Raw genomic sequence first — 22,693 nt, 5'->3', positions numbered from 1 at the left:
TAGTTGGATTCAAATGTGTCCTGAATTAACCAATTTGAAAAATACATTTCTGCCTTTCGAAAGATATGTAAATGGTCACAGGGTGGCAGTAGCGTTACACACTTCAATCGGACCCGTCCCCTGTTTCTCCCATAGGTCGAACCCACCCCCTCCTCTCCGCCTCGGCCTGGTGGTGAGACGTCGCTGCTACCAGTGCCAACGCACAAGGCGTCAATCAGTAGTCTGCTGGGGCGGTCACATGTGAGGGCCCAGCAGCCAATGGGAAGGCCCAGAGGTTGGGTAATGGTATCGTCAGATGGTGAGGCGAGTTAGGCAGAGCGACACAGATTCAGCTTGAGAGAAGTGGACGGGACAGGCGTGGTGAAGTGAAGGCTACAGTCTGATTGTCTGCAAACTGAATCTCCCAAGTGGCAACACATTTTACATCCATCTCATTCGCAAAGACGTGGTTTAAAGGTAAGCTGTGTTGTAGTGACACGTTTTTTGGACAAACAGTACCGGTAGTAATATAACAACTGTAAATGCAACATGTCAAACAAGACAGTCAGCCAACCGGCCGCTGCTATGGAGGAAGCTAGCTCGCTAATAGATATGACTATCCCCTTCTCTATGTCTGCCGGCTGCGTCTGCTAGCATCCGGATCCCGGATCAGAAGTTAACCAGATAACTAAGCAGAAAATATCTTGTCACCTCGCCTGTTCACTGCCTGTAGTAGCTAAATAACGAAGGGTCGGCGGTGGTTGCAACTAGCGATAGTTGACGTCAATTGTATTTTTTTAAATTAATGTTTTACTTTTGTCTGTAATGTTAGTCTGCGTGTGATCCTAACGTTAGTTAAATCGCTTAGCGTTAGTTAGCTAACACAACCTTTGTCTGTGACCAAGCTGAACACCGTTTTTCCGCCTACGTGTTCTTTTAGTTTGTAAAAATTCCGTCGCATACTTTGCTATCAGTGGCCTTAAAAGGGAGCCAGTGGAGCGAGCTCGTAGCCGGAGGGGGTGAGGGCTTGGAATGAATAGGTCTCGGATGCGAGTGCAGATAATGGACCCTCGGTTAGTCCGTGAGACGGCCGATAGAACGACACACGCCTGGAGCAAACACCACTTCTCGGTCCATCCTCATTTAACAGTGAGAGACTACGTAGCTTTTGCCAACCCCAAAACTGTAATGTTGTTAGTTGCATGTATACTTTTTTTCACCATTCACTAACGTAACGCATCTTTACCGTTTAATTTCCTCCTCAGTTTGACAGATAAGAGTTTCGATGTCCATGCTACGGATTATTGACGCTCTTCTTAGGAAGAGATAAGATTGCTTGTCGTCACTTATATCTGCAATAAATGATTACTTGGCTCTCGCTGTGTGATTGTCTAAAAGATCTCTTCCCATAAATGCCATCTTATTTTGGCTCCGTTTTTGAGAGTGTGTGTGTGCATTTGTGTACTTGTGTAAGTGTGTGTGTGTGTGTGTTTGCTTGTGAGTGTGTTGGCGTGGGGGAGTGGTGCAGGTGCCTGGCTGGCCTCTTAAACTGATTGATTTCTGTGAGGCTCTGGCGACTTGGCCAACAGGCACTTCTATCATGGACAGGAACAACCTGCCCGTCAGGGTGGGGGGGCAATATAACAACCTGTCAGCCGTGGGGAGGCGGGGTGCATTTTAACAAGCCGCCAGCCACCCGGAACATCAGCCTGACAGCTCACTTCAGAATTTAAAATTAGATGTGAAAAATATTGTGTGTGTGTTTCTTGGTATGCTTGTGTATATAGGTATTAATACTGTAACATACACATGCTCTGGGTGTGTGTGTGTGATCACTAGTCAGACCGGTGTGTGTGTTCACTAGTCAGACCGGTGTGTGTGTGTGTGTGTGTGTGTGTGTGTGTGATCCCTAGTCAGACTGGTGTGTGTGTGTTTGATCCCTAGTCAGACTGGTGTGTGTGTGTGTTTGATCCCTAGTCAGACTGGTGTGTGTTTGTTCACTAGTCAGACCGGTGTGTGTGGTGTGTGTGTGTGATCCCTAGTCAGACTGGTGTGTGTGTGTGTGATCCCTAGTCAGACTGGTGTGTGTGTGTGTTTGATCACTAGTCAGACCGGTGTGTGTTTGTTCACTAGTCAGACCGGTGTGTGTGGTGTGTGTGTGTGATCCCTAGTCAGACTGGTGTGTGTGTGTGTGATCCCTAGTCAGACTGGTGTGTGTGGTGTGTGTGTGTGTGTGATCACTAGTCAGACTGGTGTGTGTGATCACTAGTCAGACCGGTGTGTGTGTGTTTGATCCCTAGTCAGACTGGTGTGTGTGTGTGTGTGTGTGTGATCCCTAGTCAGACTGGTGTGTGTGATCACTAGTCAGACTGGTGTGTGTGGTGTGTGTGTGTGTGTGATCACTAGTCAGACCGGTGTGTGTGTGTGATCACTAGTCAGACCGGTGTGTGTGTGTGATCACTAGTCAGACCGGTGTGTGTGTGTGTGTGATCACTAGTCAGACCGGTGTGTGTGTGTGTGTGTGATCACTAGTCAGACCGGTGTGTGTGTGTGATCCCTAGTCAGACTGGTGTGTGTGGTGTGTGTGTGTGTGATCACTAGTCAGACCGGTGTGTGTGTGTGTGTTATCACTAGTCAGACCGGTGTGTGTGGTGTGTGTGTGTGTGATCCCTAGTCAGACTCGTGTGTGTGGTGTGTGTGTGTGTGATCACTAGTCAGACTGGTGTGTGTGTGTGTGTGATCCCTAGTCAGACTGGTGTGTGTGGTGTGTGTGTGTGTGATCCCTAGTCAGACCGGTGTGTGTGTGTGTGATCCCTAGTCAGACTGGTGTGTGTGGTGTGTGTGTGTGTGATCACTAGTCAGACCGGTGTGTGTGTGTGATCACTAGTCAGACCGGTGTGTGTGGTGTGTGTGTGTGTGTGATCCCTAGTCAGACTCGTGTGTGTGTGTGTGATCACTAGTCAGACTGGTGTGTGTGTGTGTGTGATCCCTAGTCAGACTGGTGTGTGTGGTGTGTGTGTGTGTGATCCCTAGTCAGACTGGTGTGTGTGTGTGTGTGTGATCCCTAGTCAGACTGGTGTGTGTGGTGTGTGTGTGTGTGATCACTAGTCAGACCGGTGTGTGTGTGTGATCACTAGTCAGACCGGTGTGTGTGTGTGTGTGTGTGTGTGTGTGTGATCCCTAGTCAGACTGGTGTGTGTGTGTGTGATCCCTAGTCAGACCGGTGTGTGTGTGTGTGTGATCACTAGTCAGACCGGTGTGTGTGTGTGATCACTAGTCAGACTGGTGTGTGTGTGATCACTAGTCAGACCGGTGTGTGTGTGATCACTAGTCAGACCGGTGTGTGTGTGTGTGTGTGATCACTAGTCAGACTGGTGTGTGGTGTGTGTGTGTGATCACTAGTCAGACCGGTGTGTGTGTGTGATCACTAGTCAGACCGGTGTGTGTGGTGTGTGTGTGTGTGTGATCACTAGTCAGACCTGTGTGTGTGTGTGTGTGTGTGTGATCACTAGTCAGACCGGTGTGTGTGTGTGTGTGTGTGTGTGTGTGTGTGTGTGTGATCACTACAGTCCTATTGCTATGCAAGTGTGTTTTTCTTCTCCACTGTTTTAATGCAGCTCAGATCCTGGTGTGATGTCATTATGTGTTTGTTCCGGGATGGTCACCTTGGAGATGGTGTTCAGTCCTGAGTTAGATTGTCTTCATTTAGCCAACGCTTTTATCCTGAGTTACAGTAAAATGTACCCATCCGGAGTATGTACTAGATCAGTAAAATGTACCCATCCGGAGTAGGCTAGATCAGTAAAATGTACCCATCCCAGGGTGCTTGTGTTTGAGATGCTCACCATCTAAAATGGTCCCACATGTTTAAAAATGTCAGTGCACGGTGCCGCTGCCTTTCTCCGTTGCATCATCATGTATGAATGGATATAATGGATATGAGTGGATATAACATCATTCATATGTTATTGAACATTTGCGTGGGGTAGCCAAAAACTTCATTAGGCCTTTCATGATGAGTCAACAATAAAAATCTGCTTTGACCAATTTTCATAATTGACCTTGTTGGCTAATCGTTGCAGCCCTACACGCTACCACTACATGCTAACCCAGCTCCTTAACCATTACGCTACCACTACATGCTAGCCCAGCTACTTACCCATTATGCTACCATGCTACATGCTAGCCCAGCTCCTTAACTATTACGCTGCTACTACATGCTAGCCCAGCTCCTTAACCATTACGCTACTACTACATGCTAGCCCAGCTCCTTAACTATTACGCTACCACTACATGCTAGCCCAGCTCCTTAACCATTACGCTACCATGCTACATGCTAGCCGAGCTCCTTAACATTACGCTACCACCTAACTACATGCTAGCCCTACTACGCTACCACCGCCCTACACACACACACACACCCGCACACACACTACTACATGTTAGCCCAGCTCCTTAACACTTTGAATGCCAAAAACGCAATATTGTGTTTTTAGCTTTTTTATTACGAAAATAGACACTCTAACACACCTTATGTGCGATTTTGGGAACTCTATGATGAATAGAACTGAAATGGATGACGATCAAAAACTCATGAAAACGCACAATCTGGACATTTTATCTAGACATTTTATCATAACTTGGCTTTTGATAGTTGCCGCTTTGGGTTGAATCAGTGATGCATGCACATCGGGTCAAAACCAGGCCATTTTCGTGGGTTTATCACTAGGTGGCAGTCTCGTCAGGTCTTGCTAGGTCACTTCCAGGAAACTTTACAGGCAACACTTTATATGTCATGAAAAACATTATATCTCCATTTGTAGAAAAAAAAAACGGATTTTGATAACAAGCCACTGTTTAGCTTGGGATTTCTCAGGAACAGAGGCATGTAGAAATAAATGGTTTGTACCCACTGAGAGTCTCACGTTTCAAACAAGCCATAGTATGTGTCCATAGCTATAACATAGAATACGCTGTGGCTCTACAGAAATCGTCAACAATTATCAGTGGCCAAGAAAGCACATGGAAGATCTGTTTTTTGACAATCTGATATCAGACCTTGTCTCTGTCAACCTTAAGTCCTTTCAGTACACACTCACACACACATATGTTGTCTTTCGCAGACCTCACAGTGCAGTCAGAAAAGCATTCAAATGACTCACACATGCAGCACCATGACCTGTCACTCCAAAGCCAAGGCCAAAAATGGAACACAGAAAGATACACACGCTCTCTCAAGGCCAAAAATGGAACACAGAAAGATGCAGACACTCTCATTTTCTCCCTGTGTGTGAGACAATAGGGGCTCTGATTGGAGTGTGTTGGTGAGGATCTCTGAAGTGTGTGTGTGTGTGTGTGTTGGAGGTGTTCTTAATCGCCACATGCTGGAGAACAGGAGAATAATCAGGGCCATTGTCATGACGACAGCAGGTGGGGCAGGTGTCTGTATGTTTTAAAGTTGCTTTCTAGCACACAGCCAAAGCAAGGAGTGTGTCTGTGTGTGTGAGTGTGTCTGTGTGTATGTGTCTGTGTTGCTTTGGCACACTCCTTGATTTTGGTGTGTGTGTGTGTGTGTGCGCGCATACAGCAAAAGCAAGGAGTGTGTCTGTGTGTGTCACACAAAAAGCAAGGAGTGTGTTTGTACTTCTGTGTGTGTGTCTTTGTATGTGTGTGTCACAAAGCAAGGTGTGTGTGTGTCACACAAAAAGCAAGGGGTGTGTGTGTGTCTGTGTATGTGTGTGTCACAAAGCAAGGAGTGTGTGTATTTGTATGTGTGTGTCACAAAGCAAGGTGTGTGTGTGTGCATACAACCATAACACCAAATGCGTCAGTAGGTCCCTGAAGTCTTAATTAACAGAGTTAATAAAGTTAGTTTCCCATCTGTTAAACCACACAGCACAGAGAGTGTGTGTGTGTGTGAGAGAGAAACAGAGAGACTCACTCGATTGATTCTGTTTCCTGCGCCAGAAGCAAAAGGAGCTGCTCTCTAGTGGTCATTAGTAACAGCCTGGATATGTGTGTGTGTGTGTGTGTGTGTGTGTGTGTGTGTAGGTCTATCATGTCTGCCAAAGCGATCTCGGAGCAGACGGGGAAGGAGTTCCTGTACAAACACATCTGCACCTCTGCGGCGGTCCAGAACCGCTTCCGTTATGCACGCGTCACCACGGAAACCGACTGGGACCGCCTCGTGCAAGACCACCCCTGGCTCCTGAGCGAGGTACAGCCTGACTTCTGACCACACACACACACACACACACACACACACAGTGCTCAGCTCTGGTACGACTGCCCTTGTTCTGGGCCGGTCACATCACACACACTGTTGTGGCCAGCTCATTCCCAGACCGCAACAGCCAAGATTCAAGACAACAACTGGACACAGAACACCGTGTTTACATTCATCATTTATTTTAAACTAAAGGCTCATTTATTTTAAACTAAAGGGTCATTTATATTAAACTAAAGGGTCATTTATTTTAAAAAAGCAAGAATATGTTACCAAACAGAACGTGTCTATAATTGATAATTAAATGGGATGAGATGGCTCTCAAATGTAAGTGTTTCACACCTCACTTTGCTTCCTGACACACACACACACACTCACACTCTGGTTTGGCTCTGGGCTAAGTGTTGATTGGCTGCTGTAATTGTGCCCCTCTGCAGCGATTGGTTGTGAAGCCGGACCAGCTGATCAAGCGTAGAGGGAAGCTCGGCCTGGTGGGCGTCGGCTTGGACCTGCAGGGCGTCCGTGATTGGCTGAAGCCACGACTGATGAGGGAAACCACAGTGAGTTTAACCATACATGTACACACACACCACGACTGATGAGGGAGACCACAGTGAGCATGCACACACCATACACACACACCATACACACACACACCATATACACACCACGACTGATGAGGGAGACCACAGTGAGTTTGCATCAAACTATACACACAAACCATACACAGATACACCATACACACACACACCACACACACACACACACACACATAAGCACGCCATACACGCACAGATGCACCCCCCCCCCATATGCACAGACAAGCCATACACGCACCACACACACACACATGCACACAAACCCCTAACCTAATAGAAAACACCCCCTCTTAAAATGAACATAATATAAAACACCCCGTCTTCAGATTAACCTGATACAAAACACCCCCTCTTCAGATTAACCTGATACAAAACACCCTGTCTTCAGATTAACTTGATAAAGTTCCTCAGAATTTTTCCTTGATAAAACACATCCTCTTCAGAATTTTTCCTTATCTTGTTTAATGCTCTACTTCCCTTTCTGACAGCTTAATTTTAAGAGATTCACTCAGTGTAACGTTGGCCCGATGAACAATGTAGCGTTGGGCCGATGGACAATGTCTTCTCTCTTTGTGTGTGTGTGTGAAAGTGATTCACCCAATGTAGTGTTAAGGGCCAATGGACAGTGTCCCCAACATCCCGATGTTATGCCGCCATCATGACGCTACGCCCACACACTGACAAACACACACTAGTTCTATAAACTTTAAGCTTTAACCCTCTAACTGCCCAAGTCGCAATATTGCGACAAGCGTCATTACTGAATAAAACGGACGATAGACCCGAGTACAGTGTCAAATCTCGTAGTCTTTACCACTAGATGGCAGACATCCAGAGCTTCGATTCAAGCTCAGAATTGCTTGTGAAAGTTTTCAGGAAGTATGCGATAAACACACGAAGATGATGTGCATTTCCTCCATAACGCGGAAGTGAAGCGAGCCATAGTTTTGCACAAATTGAAGCAGAAATACACCAAATGTTGAACAAAAAGTTCACGTGTGATGAAGTCTTGGGTCTGTTATTCACCTATTCTGATTCTGAAGGAGAATATGATCGATCGTCTATTGACAGTGATGGTCACGGTGCGTCTTTGCAACAGTTTCCACTTAGCTTTAGTGTTGCACCGTGTATCAATACTAGAACAGTGTCACGATGCCTTCACGCAAAAAACGATACGATTTCTGACGTTTTTAGAATCGATACTTTATTAAAATAATAACGTTCTGTGTCTGTGGACTGCTCCCACTCTCCATGCTCCTTGCACGCATCTAGGAAAGTGGGCGTGTCAAGCAGGCATCTCTGAGTGAGTGAGTGCGCAGCCAACGTCAACATAGTTCTTTGCCGACAGTCCTCGGCTTGTGGATAAAAGAAAAGGTGAAGTGAAATCTGGAACTATTTCGGATACATCGCGGATAGTGAAGGAAAGCCATCAGGTACACAAGTTCATCTCTTCAGTTTTAGTTTAGCCTAAGTGAAACGAGTGGTTTTCTGGGATAAACCGAACCTTCCTTCTTTAGTGAATTTTGACGAGACATAACGACCTAACTTGATCATAGTGTGCTAACGTGATTAAAGGCGCAATGGTCACTCTAGTATAATATTACCATAACTTGCAAACAATCTAATTAATATTCGGTCAGTACTACTGGTAATGTTTGTCATGGCAGGTAGACTGCAATTTGTTCAATAATTATTGCTCAGATGTAGGATAGGCTACCCGAAATGCGCTAATTAAAGCCCACAGCATATAATACCACCGAAGCGTGTTGAGTCCTAATAATAATAGCGGCTTATTGTTACGTGGTAGCAAATGTTACCAAAGAAATAGACGTAATGTAGGAATGCACACAAATATATTGCAACAGGTAATGGTGTATGTGGGTGAAATGACAAAGTAAAACTGCTAAAACATGTTCAACATCCAGTATTTACTGAAAGGTGCATAATTCCAGGTGGTTGCCATCCAGTTTAAATTTACCCCCTTCATAAACTTTTGTTCATACTCAATGATTTTCACATTTACAGTTGAACTTGATGTGAAAATCCAATGTTTTTTTTTTAAACCCTGGCGGCTAAAGGGTTAACATGGGCTGTGTGTGTGTGTGTGAGGCTTACCCAGAGGTGTGTGTGGGTTAAAACATAAAAACATAAATAAAATTGAGTATAGAACTGATGCAGGTTATTAGATGCATAGCGTATGAGGTTGATACAGACTAGGCCTACTGAAGATTTTAGATGAGCGACCGCAACATGTCTTTTGCTCGGCCCAGCGAAGGCTGGCAATGTGGAATATTCCGCTGACTGGTGCAAAGTGTTGAGATTATTTGCCTGTCCATTTTTTTAATGTGGATTTCATACGGGAAATATCCCAACCTTAGTCCAGTGTCACAGTTGACAGTTTGTGCCCTGTGATTGGTCGTGTCACACTGGGAGACAGTTGGTGGGGATTCATTACAAAAGAGACCCCTCCCTCCCAATGATGTATTGTTTTTCATGTTATAGTTGTTCTAGTATGAGGTGTAGACGCTGCTGTTCTTAAGCTTTAAGGAGCCATAGGTTTAGCAGCTGCTGTTATTAATCTTTAAGGAGCCATAGGTTTAGCAGCTGCGGTTATTAAAGGGACACCAGGCGACGTTTTCATGTTAATTAATCATCTTCGTAAGTCGGTATATGGTTAAATGACTCATTACGGGGCGAATGAAGGCTCTCTCGCCCGCCCCTACTGCCTGTAGGAAGAATATCCCACTTGCAAGTTCGGTGTATCCTACCCGCCGACCGAAGTGGTATCAGTTTTACAGCACAGAGGCATGCTAACAAAACGCTAGTGATTATTGCAAACGTGTGTATAATGGCAGAGCCGGCGAAGAAGCAGCGAAAACCCTTGACTGAAGACGCAAAGAAAAGGAAAAGAGCTTCAGACCGAGCGAGGGAGAGTTTCGTAGAGAAAAAGCATCAGGCTTGCCTGGTGTCCCTTTAATCTTTAAGGAGCCATAGGTTTAGCAGCTGCTGTTATTAAGCTTTAAGGAGCCATAGGTTTAGCGGCTGCTGTTATTAATCTTTAAGGAGCCATAGGTTTAGCGGCAACCCTAACAGTGACGCCGTAGAGAACCCTAACAGTGACGCCGTAGCCCCCCAGAGAACCCTAACAGTGACGCCGTAGAGAACCCTAACAGTGACGCCGTAGAGAACCCTAACAGTGACGCCGTAGCCCCCCAGAGGCCTCTACAGCACCGTGCACCCCTCCAAGCCCTACGCTGTCACCTGATGCCACGCCACGCATTTCACCCCTCCAAGCCCTACGCTGTCGCCTGACGCCACGCATTTCACCCCTCCAAGCCCTACGCTGTCACCTGACGCCATGCCACACATTTCACCCCTCCAAGCCCTACGCCAGCCATCACCAAATGGCGGACCGCGGTCCGAGTCCGGACGTGACGTGATCCTATCCGGACCCAGACCATAAAAGCCTAATTTAGATTTTCACGTAAGATTTCAAAGCTGCGCTAAATGTTTCGTTGGTTAGGATAACAGCATTTACTTCAGGAGCTTCAGGAACCATCATTTCGCTTGCTGCTACTCAGCCAGTGAAATCTGTGCATTCTGATAAAGTCAAGTCAGTGAGTAAAGTAGCCTACTATGGAAAAGAGACTGATAGCCTGAAACGAGCGAGGAGAGGAGACGGGACGAGAAACAATCAGATGGATATCTAAGTTAACGATAAGTACAAATCATTGATTGCTCAAAGAGGAGAAAGCTAGACAGCAAGAACAGAGCTTTATATAACAATACAGGGGCAATACCACGCAAAACTGTCACGTCCGTAACGCCAACTAAATATGGATGTGACAGTTTTGCGCGGAATTGCCCTGGACCTCTTCTATATATTCTGAGACAGGCGATTTTAAGCGCCTCTACTAGACAAATCATATATTTTCAGCAAGCGTAGGGTAGGGTAGGCTAGGCCCATTCAACAGTGAACTGAGACCACAGAATATTTTACGATTTAAGAAGGCAATATGATTGATCCACCACAATCTAGTTAAGCCTACATGCATTCACTGCCCAACAACGTGATATTCCTGGGTTTCCAGGATTTCGGGTCAACATAAAAAAAAAAAAAAAAAAAATTAATTAAACTTGCTGATTAATGGGTTCAAGGAACCAGCTGTGGAATATCCATCCTTGTCTCAGCTCAAATTTTATTTTAAGTTCACGTTAAGATCTTAAAAAATAGCCAAGGCTCAGTCACTCAGTTTTCTCCCCAATTAGGCTACTCTTATCTTGCCTTATTTCTCCTCATTTCGAATGTTGCCTTTTAGGCTACTTATTTTATTTCACATTAAACATTAGGCCTAGGCCTACAATCTTATATTTCTTGAATTTCCCCTTGGGGATCCATAAAGTATCTATCTATCTATCTCTATCTATATTATACATACATAGCCTAAACACGCACGTTAAACATTATGATGCTCCGGACCTTTGCTTGAGGAAATTTTCCGTAACTGGACCTCACTGAAGATTAATTGAATACCCCTGCCCTACGCCGTCACCTGACGCCACACATTTCACCCCTCCAAGCCCTATGCTGTAGCCTGATGCCACGCATTTCACCCCTCCAAGCCCTACGCTGTAGCCTGACGCCACGCATTTCACCCCTCCAAGCCCTACGCTGTCACCTGACGCCACGCCACGCATTTCACCCCTCCAAGCCCTACGCTGTAGCCTGACGCCACGCATTTCACCCCTCCAAGCCCTACGCTGTAGCCTGATGCCACGCATTTCACCCCTCCAAGCCCTATGCTGTAGCCTGATGCCACACATTTCACCCCTCCAAGCCCTACGCTGTAGCCTGACGCCACACATTTCACCCCTCCAAGCCCTACGCTGTAGCCTGACGCCACACATTTCACCCCTCCAAGCCCTACGCTGTCACCTGACGCCACGCCACGCATTTCACCCCTCCAAGCCCTACGCTGTAGCCTGACGCCACACATTTCACCCCTCCAAGCCCTACGCTGTTGCTTGACGCCACGCCACGCATTTCACCCCTCAGACGTGCATTTCCAAAACATTGTAACTTCGCATCGAGGTGACTGTTGATGACCCGTGTGCTTCAGCAGCCTATTGTTGGTAGTAGCAACGTGCTAGTTCGTGGACCGAAGCTTTGCAAATAAACTAATATATTTTAGTTACTATGATGGTGTTATCCGATTGTATTGTCTATGTGTCAGTTACTTTTACATTTATTACATATTACATTTGTTTTATTATTCGGTATTCGATGCATTCATTTATGCTTTTATCAAAAGCGACTTACAGCAAGAGAATAACATTCTAGAATAACAGCAAGAGAATAACATTCTGCTTTTAAAAGTGATTCACTAATTGTCACAGTGAGAAACGTGCATGTGTGCGTACATTTATTTGTTTGTGTGTGTTTAATATGTGAGCCATATCATGTGTGTTTGATTTGACTGATCTTTTTCTGTTGTCTGGTTGAGTGTGTGATTTGACCGACCTTCTCTCTCTGTGTGTGTGTGTGTGTGTGTGTGTGTTAGATTGGAAAGGCAAAGGGAATCCTGAAGAACTTCCTCATTGAGCCGTTCGTGCCTCATAAGCAGGTAAAGTGCATTTTTTTTTTGTATTATTGATGAGCTGCTGTGTGTGTGTGTGATTGTAATTGTGATTGCTATGTAGATGTTATAGCAGTTGATGACTGCAAAGGGACATTTTTAAAGCGATGGTTCACAGTAATTTCACCCTAGGGTCCTTTGCACCATGACCCTGAGCCAAACACCCTCCCAGAACCTGTTTTCCCTTGGTCGAAACCTGGTCGAGCCGTCCGAAACTAAGGAGTTTCTGCAGTCCAACTTTGGTACCAACTTTTATCTTGTAAATTACCCCACTAATAATGCCCTGAATGATACGAAATTTCTACAGTAGTACAACTATGTTCTTTACTCATAAAACGAGGCATTGAAAAGTTTGTAAATACACCAGGAGTTTATTTAAATAACACTTGCCTGATGGGTGCTACTATACCGCTGCGTCGAAGTTACTTCCGTGATTTGGGAAAAGCCCGTAAAAGTCCTAGCCTGGGTGTTCCCATGCTGCCTTGCGCGCGATTTGATTCACGCTGCTAAGGCAGCCTGGAGACCATGGAGCAAATTTTCGCCTGAGATAGGGAACCAATCACAGAACAGGGGGGAAAGCAAGACGATGATGAGCTATGCACAGACGCATTTGATAGACATCCGTGGCACCCAATAAACGGATCTGGGCATTTTTTTCAAATACGAGAAAATGAACGTTTGGTTCCCAGACCACGTCTCATTGAGAAGTGGTGGCGCTAGCCAGGCTATAAAAGTCCTGGCAGGAAGCCTGCATAAGGATGTAGATCCAGGAATGCACTAATATTTTGTTCGTAGTACCAGTTTGCAACAATTATTAGTTAACACTAAGTTGTAAACACTTAGGAAAAAAAATATTAAAAACTGGATATACCAAAAACCGTTGATGTAATCGCTTCCTGTCAGGACTTTTACGGGCTTTTCCCATATCACGGAAGTAACGTCGACGCAGCGGTATAGTAGCATCCATCAGGCAAGTGTTATTAAAATAAACTCCTGGTGTATTTACAAACTTTTCAATGCCTTGTTTTATGAGTAAAGAACATAGTTGTACTACTGTAGAAGTTTGGTACCATTCAGGGCATTATTAGTGGGGTAATTTACGAGATAAAAGTTGGTACCATTGCGACTGCAGAAACTCATTTCTGACAGTGCTACTCGACCAGGGTTCGACCAAGGGAAAACAGGTTCTGGGAGGGTGTTTGGCTCGGGGTCATGGTGCAAAGGACCCTAGGGTGAAATTACTCCGAACCATGGCTTTAAGGTTTTTGTGTAGGCAACCTCTCATGTTCTGTCTTCGTGTGTGTGTGTGTAGGATGAGGAGTTCTATGTGTGCATCTACGCGGCGCGGGAGGGGGACTGGGTTTTGTTTCATCATGAAGGTGGGGTTGATGTGGGCGACGTGGACGCCAAAGCTCAGAAGCTGCTGGTTGCCGTGGACGACAAGCTCACTGAGGAAATGGTCACACAACAGCTGCTGTCACATGTCCCTCAGAGTAGAAAAGAGTAAGTGTGTGTGTGTTTATGTTTATTAATAAGTTGTGTGTTGGCGCCTTTAATCTGTGTGTGCCAATGTGGATATCTGTCTGTAGCGTGTGTGTGTGCATGCACTTGCGCGTCGCTCTTGCGCCTGCGACTAGGAGCCCTCGGCCCTCAGCCCCCAGCTATTTATTTATTTATTTCCATTGCCTACTTACACTCTTGAATGCAGCATTATCTTCTTGATGGATTATCATTGTTTTGACATCACAAAAATTAGGGCTGGGCGATATAGACCGAAATTCCTATCCCTGTTTTTTTTCTGCTGAATGCCAATATATGATTTATAAACCCAATATATCAACTACAGGATTTCCGGTGGCACAGGAAACAACATTTAGCTTATGGTAACTCGCTTGAGGACAAAAAAAATAGTTTTAAAGTCAACATTTTGTAGAGCATTACGTTAAAATCTGATTCATTTTAATTTCAAAGTATCTGTGTTTTTTTAACGTTTCAACCACTAGTTTCTTGGAAAAGATTGAAAGGGTCTATTCCGGTATTTTATTATTTATTATTTGTATTACTGGTATTTTCTCCTAAATGGGTTAAATGTTCAGTTGAACACAAGACCGCTTCTCAAATCTCAACGGAGAGTGGGTCTGGAAAGCCTTAAAGTGTAACTCCAGAGTAAAAACAGCTATAGGGTCCATTTACGGTAGTTTACAACCTAGGGTCCGTTTACGCTAGTTTACAACCGAGGGTCATTTACGGTAGTTTACAACCTATGCTCTATCTATCTAATTTTCATCACGGGATCAAAAGAGTGTATATATACCTATACTATTTACAGCAATTTACAACCTAGGGTCCATTTACGGTAGGTCTATTTATGCTAGTTTACAACCTAGGGTCTATGCTAGTTAACAACTTTTGATTGAGAGCAAAATTACGATAATTGGTGGCGTTTTGAGCAAGACCGTTTATTTGCGTTATCACTTACAGTGATGCTAACAGGGCAAGGTGCCACATCACTATTTTATACCAATGACAATGCTCAACATATAATTACCCTTCTGTGGTAGTGTGGTGAGGGTTTCCTCAGACAAACCGAAGTATTGTAAACTTTGAAAGTGTACAGAGACCTGTATCTGGAAGAAAATTTCATGGTTTCCTGGTCCGGTGTCGTCAAATCAGCGGGTGTGTTGGATGGAATCAGCGCTGTACAGATCTGGCTAAACGTGAGGCATGTTTGATCTTTGCAGTGCTGTGTGGATCTGGCTACACGTGAGGCATGTTTGATCTGTGCAGTGCTGTGTGGAGAGGCATGTTTGATCTGTGCAGTGCTGTGTGGAGAGGCATGTTTGATCTGTGCAGTGCTGGCTAAGCGTGAGGATCTAGTTTGTGTTGAAAGATCCAGCCAGATCTGTGCAGTGCTGCGGTGAAGTCTTTGTGCGGAGAGCTGCTGCTTTGTATTCTCGCCGACTTTCCTGTATGTAGCTCCCTCATCGATGCTGTGGATGCCACCTCGCACTTGCACCACACCTCGCCAAAACAGGTCCAGCCACTCCGACAGTTCCTCCAATCATCATGCAGAAGCCCAGCGCCCTGGCCAGTTCCTCCAATTATCATGCAGAAGCCCAGCGCCCTGGCCAGTTCCTCCAATCATCATGCAGAAGCCCAGCGCCCTGGCCAGTTCCTCCAATCATCATGCAGAAGCCCAGCGCCCTGGCCAGTTCCTCCAATCATCATGCAGAAGCCCAGCGCCCTGGACAGTTCCTCCAATCATCATGCAGAAGCCCAGCGCCCTGGCCGGTCCACTGCCCCATTCACTCCCAGAGAGGAAATTGCATTTTTGAAGCATTTGTCCAATATATTTGTAGCTTTGCAGCATTGAAAAACAAACATATCCTGAAGTGCCATTGAGGTCCATTGAAGCTGCACTCCAATCTGTTTAAATGGACCATGCTACCACAGGATTATAAAGGGCAGAAATCAGGTTGACAACCTGCGAGAAATGACTACTTGACGACCTAGCCAAGTTGAACACGTTGGCCAACAATATTTATGTAGAATAAGAATTTAGTACGTTGAACTAAAGAAAATTGTAGTCTATTTGTGCATACATTATTAAAAAAAACTTTTTAGTGTGATCCCGGCCATAAGTGTAGGCAGAGTGTGTGTGTGTGTGTGTGCGTGCGCCTTACCTGTGTGTGTGTGCGCGCGCGCCTTACCTGTGTGTGTGTGTGTGTGTGCGCCTTACCTGTGTGTGTGTGTGTGCGTGTGCGCCTTACCTGTGTGTAAATGGGAATTTATCAACTGCATGTGTGCATCTCTTAAGTGTGTGTGAATTTATAACCTGCTGTGTGTGAATTTATGATGTGTGTGTGTGTGTGAATTTATAACCTGTGAATGATTTTATAACGTGTGTGTGTGTGAATTTATAACCTGTGAATGTGAATTTATAACGTGTGTGTGTGTGTGAGAATTTATAACGTGTGTGTGTGTGTGTGTGAATGTGAATTTATAACCTGTGTGTGTGAATTTATAACCTGTGTGTGAATTTATAACGTGTGTGTGTGTGTTACAGGGTTCTGGCCAACTTCATTGTGGGACTCTTCAACTTGTATGAGGATCTTTACTTCACCTACCTGGAGATCAATCCCCTAGGTATTGGGTTTGTTTATTTATTATACATACTGTATAGATCAATCCCCTAGGTATTGGGTTTGTTTATTTATTATACATATAGATCAATCCCCTAGGTATTGGGTTTGTTTATTTATTATACATATAGATCAATCCCCTAGGTATTGGGTTTGTTTATATATCATACATATATGAGGACCTTTACTTCACCTACCTGGAGATCAATCCCCTAGGTATTGGGTTTGTTTTATACATGATATATTTAGATCAATACAATACAATCATCAATCAATCTCTAATGTTTTTATGTGATAAATAAATATTTTGTTATTTTATGTGAAATAAAGATTAGTTTATCCAGGTAAGTGTTTTCGTGTGTGTATTTGACCCTTAGCTGCAGAGCTTAGTTTGTGTTCTAGTTGAGATTGTGTGTGTGCCTATATTTGACCCTTGCCTGTGTGTGTGTGTGTGTGTGTGTGTGTGTGTGTGTGTGTGTTGCAGTGGTGACCCAGGATGGTGTGTATGTTTTGGACATGGCTGCCAAGATCGATGTCACCGCTGACTTCATCTGCAAGGCCAAGTGGGGAGATGTCGACTTCCCTCCTCCCTTTGGAAGAGAGGCCTACCCAGAGGTGTGTGTGTGTGTGTGTGTGTGTGTACCCAGAGGTGTGTGTGTGTGTGTGTGTGTACCCAGAGGTGTGTGTGTGTGTGTGTGTGTGTGTGTGTGTACCCAGAGGTGTGTGTGTGTGTGTGTGTGTGTACCCAGAGGTGTGTGTGTGTGTGTGTGTGTGCGTACCCAGAGGTGTGTGTGTGTGTGTGCGTACCCAGAGGGGTGTGTGTGTGTGCGTACCCAGGTACGCGTACCCAGAGGGGTGTGTGTGTGTGTGTGTACCCAGAGGTGTGTGTGTGTGTACCCAGAGGTGTGTGTGTGTGTGTACCCAGAGGTGTGTGTGTGTGTGTGTGTGTGTGTACCCAGAGGTGTGTGTGTGTGTGTGTGTGTGTACCCAGAGATGTGTGTGTGTGTGTGTGTGTGTGTGTGTGTACCCAGAGGTGTGTGTGTGTGTACCCAGAGGTGTGTGTGTGTGTGTGTGTACCCAGAGGTGTGTGTGTGTGTGTGTGTGTGTGTGTACCCAGAGGTGTGTGTGTGTGTGTGTGTGTGTACCCAGAGGTGTGTGTGTGTGTGTGTGTGTACCCAGAGGTGTGTGTGTGTGTGTGTGTGTACCCAGAGGTGTGTGTGTGTGTGTACCCAGAGGTGTGTGTGTGTGTACCCAGAGGTGTGTGTGTGTGTGTGTGTACCCAGAGGTGTGTGTGTGTGTGTGTGTGTACCCAGAGGTGTGTGTGTGTGTGTGTGTGTGTGTGTGTACCCAGAGGTGTGTGTGTGTGTGTGTGTGTACCCAGAGGTGTGTGTGTGTGTGTACCCAGAGGTGTGTGTGTGTGTGTGTGTACCCAGAGGTGTGTGTGTGTGTGTGTGTACCCAGAGGTGTGTGTGTGTGTGTGTGTGTGTGTGTGTACCCAGAGGTGTGTGTGTGTGTGTGGCCTACCCAGAGGTGTGTGTGTGTGTGTGTGTGTGTGTGTGTACCCAGAGGTGTGTGTGTGTACCCAGAGGTGTGTGTGTGAGTGTACCCAGAGGTGTGTGTGTGTGTACCCAGAGGTGTGTGTGTGTGTGTGTGTGTGTGTGTGTACCCAGAGGTGTGTGTGTGTGTGTGTACCCAGAGGTGTGTGTGTGTGTGTGTGTGTGTACCCAGAGGTGTGTGTACCCAGAGGTGTGTGTGTGTGTGTGTGTGTGTGTGTGTGTGTACCCAGAGGTGTGTGTGTGTGTGTGTACCCAGAGGTGTGTGTGTGTGTGTGTGTGTGTGTGTGTGTGGCCTACCCAGAGGTGTGTGTGTGTGTGTACCCAGAGGTGTGTGTGTGTGTGGTGTACCCAGAGGTGTGTGTGTGTGTGTCGTACCCAGAGGTGTGTGTGTGTGTGTGTGTGTGTGTGTACCCAGAGGTGTGTGTGTGGTGTACCCAGAGGTGTGTGTGTGGTGTACCCAGAGGTGTGTGTGTGTGTGTCGTACCCAGAGGTGTGTGTGTGTGTGTGTGTACCCAGAGGTGTGTGTGGCGTACCCAGAGGTGTGTGTGTGTGTGTGTGTGTGTGTGTGGGGCCTACCCAGAGGTGTATGTGTGTGTGTGTGTGTGTGGCATACCCAGAGGTGTGTGTGTGTACCCAGAGGTGTGTGTGTGTGTGGCGTACCCAGAGGTGTGTGTGTGGCGTACCCAGAGGTGTGTGTGTGTGTGGCGTACCCAGAGGTGTGTGTGTGTGTGTGGCGTACCCAGAGGTGTGTGTGTGTGTGTGGCCTACCCAGAGGTGTGTGTGTGTGTGGCGTACCCAGAGGTGTGTGTGTGGCCTACCCAGAGGTGTGTGTGTGGCGTACCCAGAGGTGTGTGTGTGTGTGTGGCCTACCCAGAGGTGTGTGTGTGTGGCCTACCCAGAGGTGTGTGTGTGTGGCCTACCCAGAGGTGTGTGTGTGTGTGTGTGTGTGGCCTACCCAGAGGTGTAGGTGTGTGTGTGTGTGGCCTACCCAGAGGTGTAGGTGTGTGTGTGTGTGTGTGTGTGTGTGTGGCCTACCCAGAGGTGTGTGTGTGTGTGTGTGTGTGTGTGTGGCCTACCCAGAGGTGTGTGTGTGTGTGTGTGTGTGTGGCCTACCCAGAGGTGTGTGTGTGTGTGTGTGTGTGTGTGTGTGGCCTACCCAGAGGTGTGTGTGTGTGTGTGTGTGTGGCCTACCCAGAGGTGTGTGTGTGGCCTACCCAGAGGTGTGTGTGTGTGTGTGTACCCAGAGGTGGGTGTGTGTGTGTGTGTGTGTGGCGTACGGCGTACCCAGAGGTGTGTGTGTGTGTGTGTGGCGTACGGCGTACCCAGAGGGGTGTGTGTGTGTGTGTGTGTGTGTCGTACCCAGAGGTGTGTGTGTGTGTGTGGTGTACCCAGAGGTGTGTGTGTGTGTGTGTGTGTGGTGTACCCAGAGGTGGCTTTTCTGGTGCTGTAAAGGTTGGGAACACAGTTGAAGGTCTCGGGCTGATATAACACAGCCTGTCAGTTTGCAGGGGATCTGCTGATGGTATTGGGCTGTTAAAAAGCTGCCTGGTTATTGTCATCGGTCTCTGCATACTTGCAGGCAGTGACATATGTTGGGGTGGAGATGGTGATGGGTGCTCAGGGGAGTTGGGGTGGAGATGGTGATGGGTGCTCAGGGGAGTTGGGGTGGAGATGGTGATGGGTGCTCAGGGGAGTTGGGGTGGAGATGGTGATGGGTACTCAGGGGAGTTGGGGTGGTGATGGGTGCTCAGGGGAGTTGGGGTGGTGATGGTGATGGGTACTCAGGGGAGTTGGGGTGGTGATGGGTGCTCAGGGGAGTTGGGGTGGAGATGGTGATGGGTGCTCAGGGGAGTTGGGGTGGTGATGGGTGCTCAGGGGAGTTGGGGTGGAGATGGTGATGGGTGCTCAGGGGAGTTGGGGTGGAGATGGGTGCTCAGGGGAGTTGGGGTGGAGATGGTGATGGGTGCTCAGGGGAGTTGGGGTGGAGATGGGTGCTCAGGGGAGTTGGGGTGGAGATGGTGATGGGTGCTCAGGGGAGTTGGGGTGGAGATGGGTGCTCAGGGGAGTTGGGGTGGAGATGGTGATGGGTGCTCAGGGGAGTTGGGGTGGAGATGGTGATGGGTGCTCAGGGGAGTTGGGGTGGAGATGGTGATGGGTACTCAGGGGAGTTGGGGTGGTGATGGGTGCTCAGGGGAGTTGGGGTGGAGATGGTGATGGGTGCTCAGGGGAGTTGGGGTGGTGATGGGTGCTCAGGGGAGTTGGGGTGGAGATGGTGATGGGTGCTCAGGGGAGTTGGGGTGGAGATGGGTGCTCAGGGGAGTTGGGGTGGAGATGGTGATGGGTGCTCAGGGGAGTTGGGGTGGAGATGGGTGCTCAGGGGAGTTGGGGTGGAGATGGTGATGGGTGCTCAGGGGAGTTGGGGTGGAGATGGGTGCTCAGGGGAGTTGGGGTGGAGATGGTGATGGGTGCTCAGGGGAGTTGGGGTGGAGATGGTGATGGGTGCTCAGGGGAGTTGGGGTGGAGATGGTGATGGGTACTCAGGGGAGTTGGGGTGGAGATGGGTGCTCAGGGGAGTTGGGGTGGAGATGGTGATGGGTACTCAGGGGAGTTGGGGTGGAGATGGTGATTGGTGCTCAGGGGAGTTGGGGTGGTGATGGTGATGGGTGCTCAGGGGAGTTGGGGTGGAGATGGTGATGGGTGCTCAGGGGAGTTGGGGTGGAGATGGTGATGGGTGCTCAGGGGAGTTGGGGTGGAGATGGGTGCTCAGGGGAGTTGGGGTGGAGATGGTGATGGGTGCTCAGGGGAGTTGGGGTGGAGATGGTGATGGGTGCTCAGGGGAGTTGCTTCCACATGTTCATTTGACTGCTGAGGTAGTTCGCTTTCCACCGTCATTCCAGCAGTGTCCATGTTGTTGTTGTCAGACACTGGTATGTCAGCATGACTCCTAACAGCATAACTAATCTCCTGATGGCGTCTCCACAGCCTTGGCAGGTGATCTAGATTTCTGCAGCACTCCAACATAGCTCATCTCCTCATGCTCATTTGTTCCAGTGGACGTGGCACTGTTGAGCGTGTGTGTGTGTGTGTGTGTGTGTGTGTGTGTGTGTGTGTGTGGCTGGGCACTGTTGAGCGTGTGTGTGTGTGTGTGTGGCTGGGCATTGTTGAGCTCGCTGTTGATGTTCCTCCAAGGTTTTTATTTCAGTGGGGGCTGCCGGGTGATTATCAGTGGGCCCTACAGAAGGGGGGGTTCGGCATGACCGTTTCAGCTTGTGCAGAGCGTTTTGGTTTAGCAGAGTTGTTGATTGTGTGTGTGTGGGGGGGGGGGGGGGGGTTTGGCATGACCCTTTCAGCTTGTGAAGACTGTTTTGGTTTAGCCGAGTTGTTGATGTCTTGTTCTGTCTGTACGTCTACTAAGCGCTTATCAGAAAAAATCGGCAGAAACAATACTTGGTGGTGCAGAGAGGCGATATTTTTCAGCCCAATCCAACTGAGTTCTGTGCTGCTTGGTGTGATATATTCTCTGTGATTCCAGAAAGGTTAACATTGTCAATAAAGTTCATTCCACCTGAAAAGCATGTTTTTGCAAGCCAGGTGTTTAAACTGAAAAGTCTGGTAAATAAAATGCTTCCCTCTGATGGGAGTGGGCGACTGATGAAAATGTGTATTCCAGGCTCATATAGGGGTGTGTGTGTGGTGTGTGTGTGTGTGTGTGTGTGTGGGGGTGTGTGTGGGGCATACCCAAATGTGTGAGTGTGAGGTGTACCCAGAGGGGTGTGTGTGTGTGTGGCGTACCAAAATGTGTTTGTGTTACTAAACTAAGATGCAACACACACACACATGCACCCTGGCCTACGCTGATGGAGTGTGTGTGTGTGCGTGTGTGTGTGTGTCTCTGCTTGCAGGAGGCCTACATTGCTGATTTGGACGCGAAGAGTGGTGCCAGTCTGAAGCTCACCATCCTTAACCCCCGAGGACGCATCTGGACCATGGTGGCAGGAGGAGGAGCTTCTGTAGTGTACAGGTGTGTGTATGTGTGTGTGTGTGTGTGTGTGTGTGTGTGTGTGCATGCAAGAGGGGGTAAAATCTGACTGTGTGTATGAGTGTGATGGAGAGTAACACCTTGGTTGTGGAGGTGCTGCTTGGTTGAAAATGTAATCATAATAAGTATTCTTTAGGGTTGCAAAGATTCACAGATACTTATCAGTAACCGTTTTGATCGTTAAAGATGCGAAGGTGAACCCCTGGATCGGTTTAAATGTTCTTGAATTTCCCCTTGAGGATCAATAAAGTATCTATCTATCTATCCATGTTGCTTCCAAAATCATAAGACCAGCCCTGATTCACTAACACATCACCAGAGCGTCTAGCCTAATTCGCTAACACATCACCAGAGCGTCTAGCCTAATTCGCTAACACATCACCAGAGCGTCTAGCCTGATTCGCTAACACATCACCAGAGCGTCTAGCCTGATTCGCTAACACATCAACAGAGCGTCTAGCCTGATGCGCTAACACATCAACAGAGCGTCTAGCCTGATGCGCTAACACATCAACA

At 47.2% G+C, this 22,693-nt stretch overlaps 1 protein-coding gene across 4 annotated transcripts in view; it reads left to right on the top strand.

Moving 5' to 3' along the window:
* Positions 1-243: 243 nt before the first annotated feature.
* The window catches only part of LOC121705049 (ATP-citrate synthase), a 52,181-nt gene continuing 29,731 nt past the window's right edge, over positions 244-22,693 (top strand). Inside the window, exons 1-8 of one of the 4 annotated variants that reach the window (XM_042085752.1) lie at positions 244-456; positions 6,031-6,196; positions 6,643-6,765; positions 12,366-12,428; positions 13,753-13,943; positions 16,507-16,586; positions 17,067-17,197; positions 22,041-22,159. In XM_042085752.1, the coding sequence (XP_041941686.1) occupies positions 6,038-6,196; positions 6,643-6,765; positions 12,366-12,428; positions 13,753-13,943; positions 16,507-16,586; positions 17,067-17,197; positions 22,041-22,159 (866 nt within the window). In that variant the 5' untranslated portion in view covers positions 244-456; positions 6,031-6,037. Of the gene's footprint in view, positions 457-6,030; positions 6,197-6,642; positions 6,766-6,866; positions 6,897-12,365; positions 12,429-13,752; positions 13,944-16,506; positions 16,587-16,675; positions 16,682-16,770; positions 16,799-17,066; positions 17,198-22,040; positions 22,160-22,693 lie in introns of those variants that run through there. The other 3 variants (XM_042085754.1, XM_042085756.1, XM_042085755.1) reach the window with 3 other exon arrangements.

This window comes from Alosa sapidissima, chromosome 3 (genome assembly GCF_018492685.1).
Source record: "Alosa sapidissima isolate fAloSap1 chromosome 3, fAloSap1.pri, whole genome shotgun sequence".
Classification (NCBI taxonomy): Eukaryota; Metazoa; Chordata; class Actinopteri; order Clupeiformes; family Clupeidae; genus Alosa; species Alosa sapidissima.
This window is presented reverse-complemented; position numbering and strand designations above follow the sequence as displayed.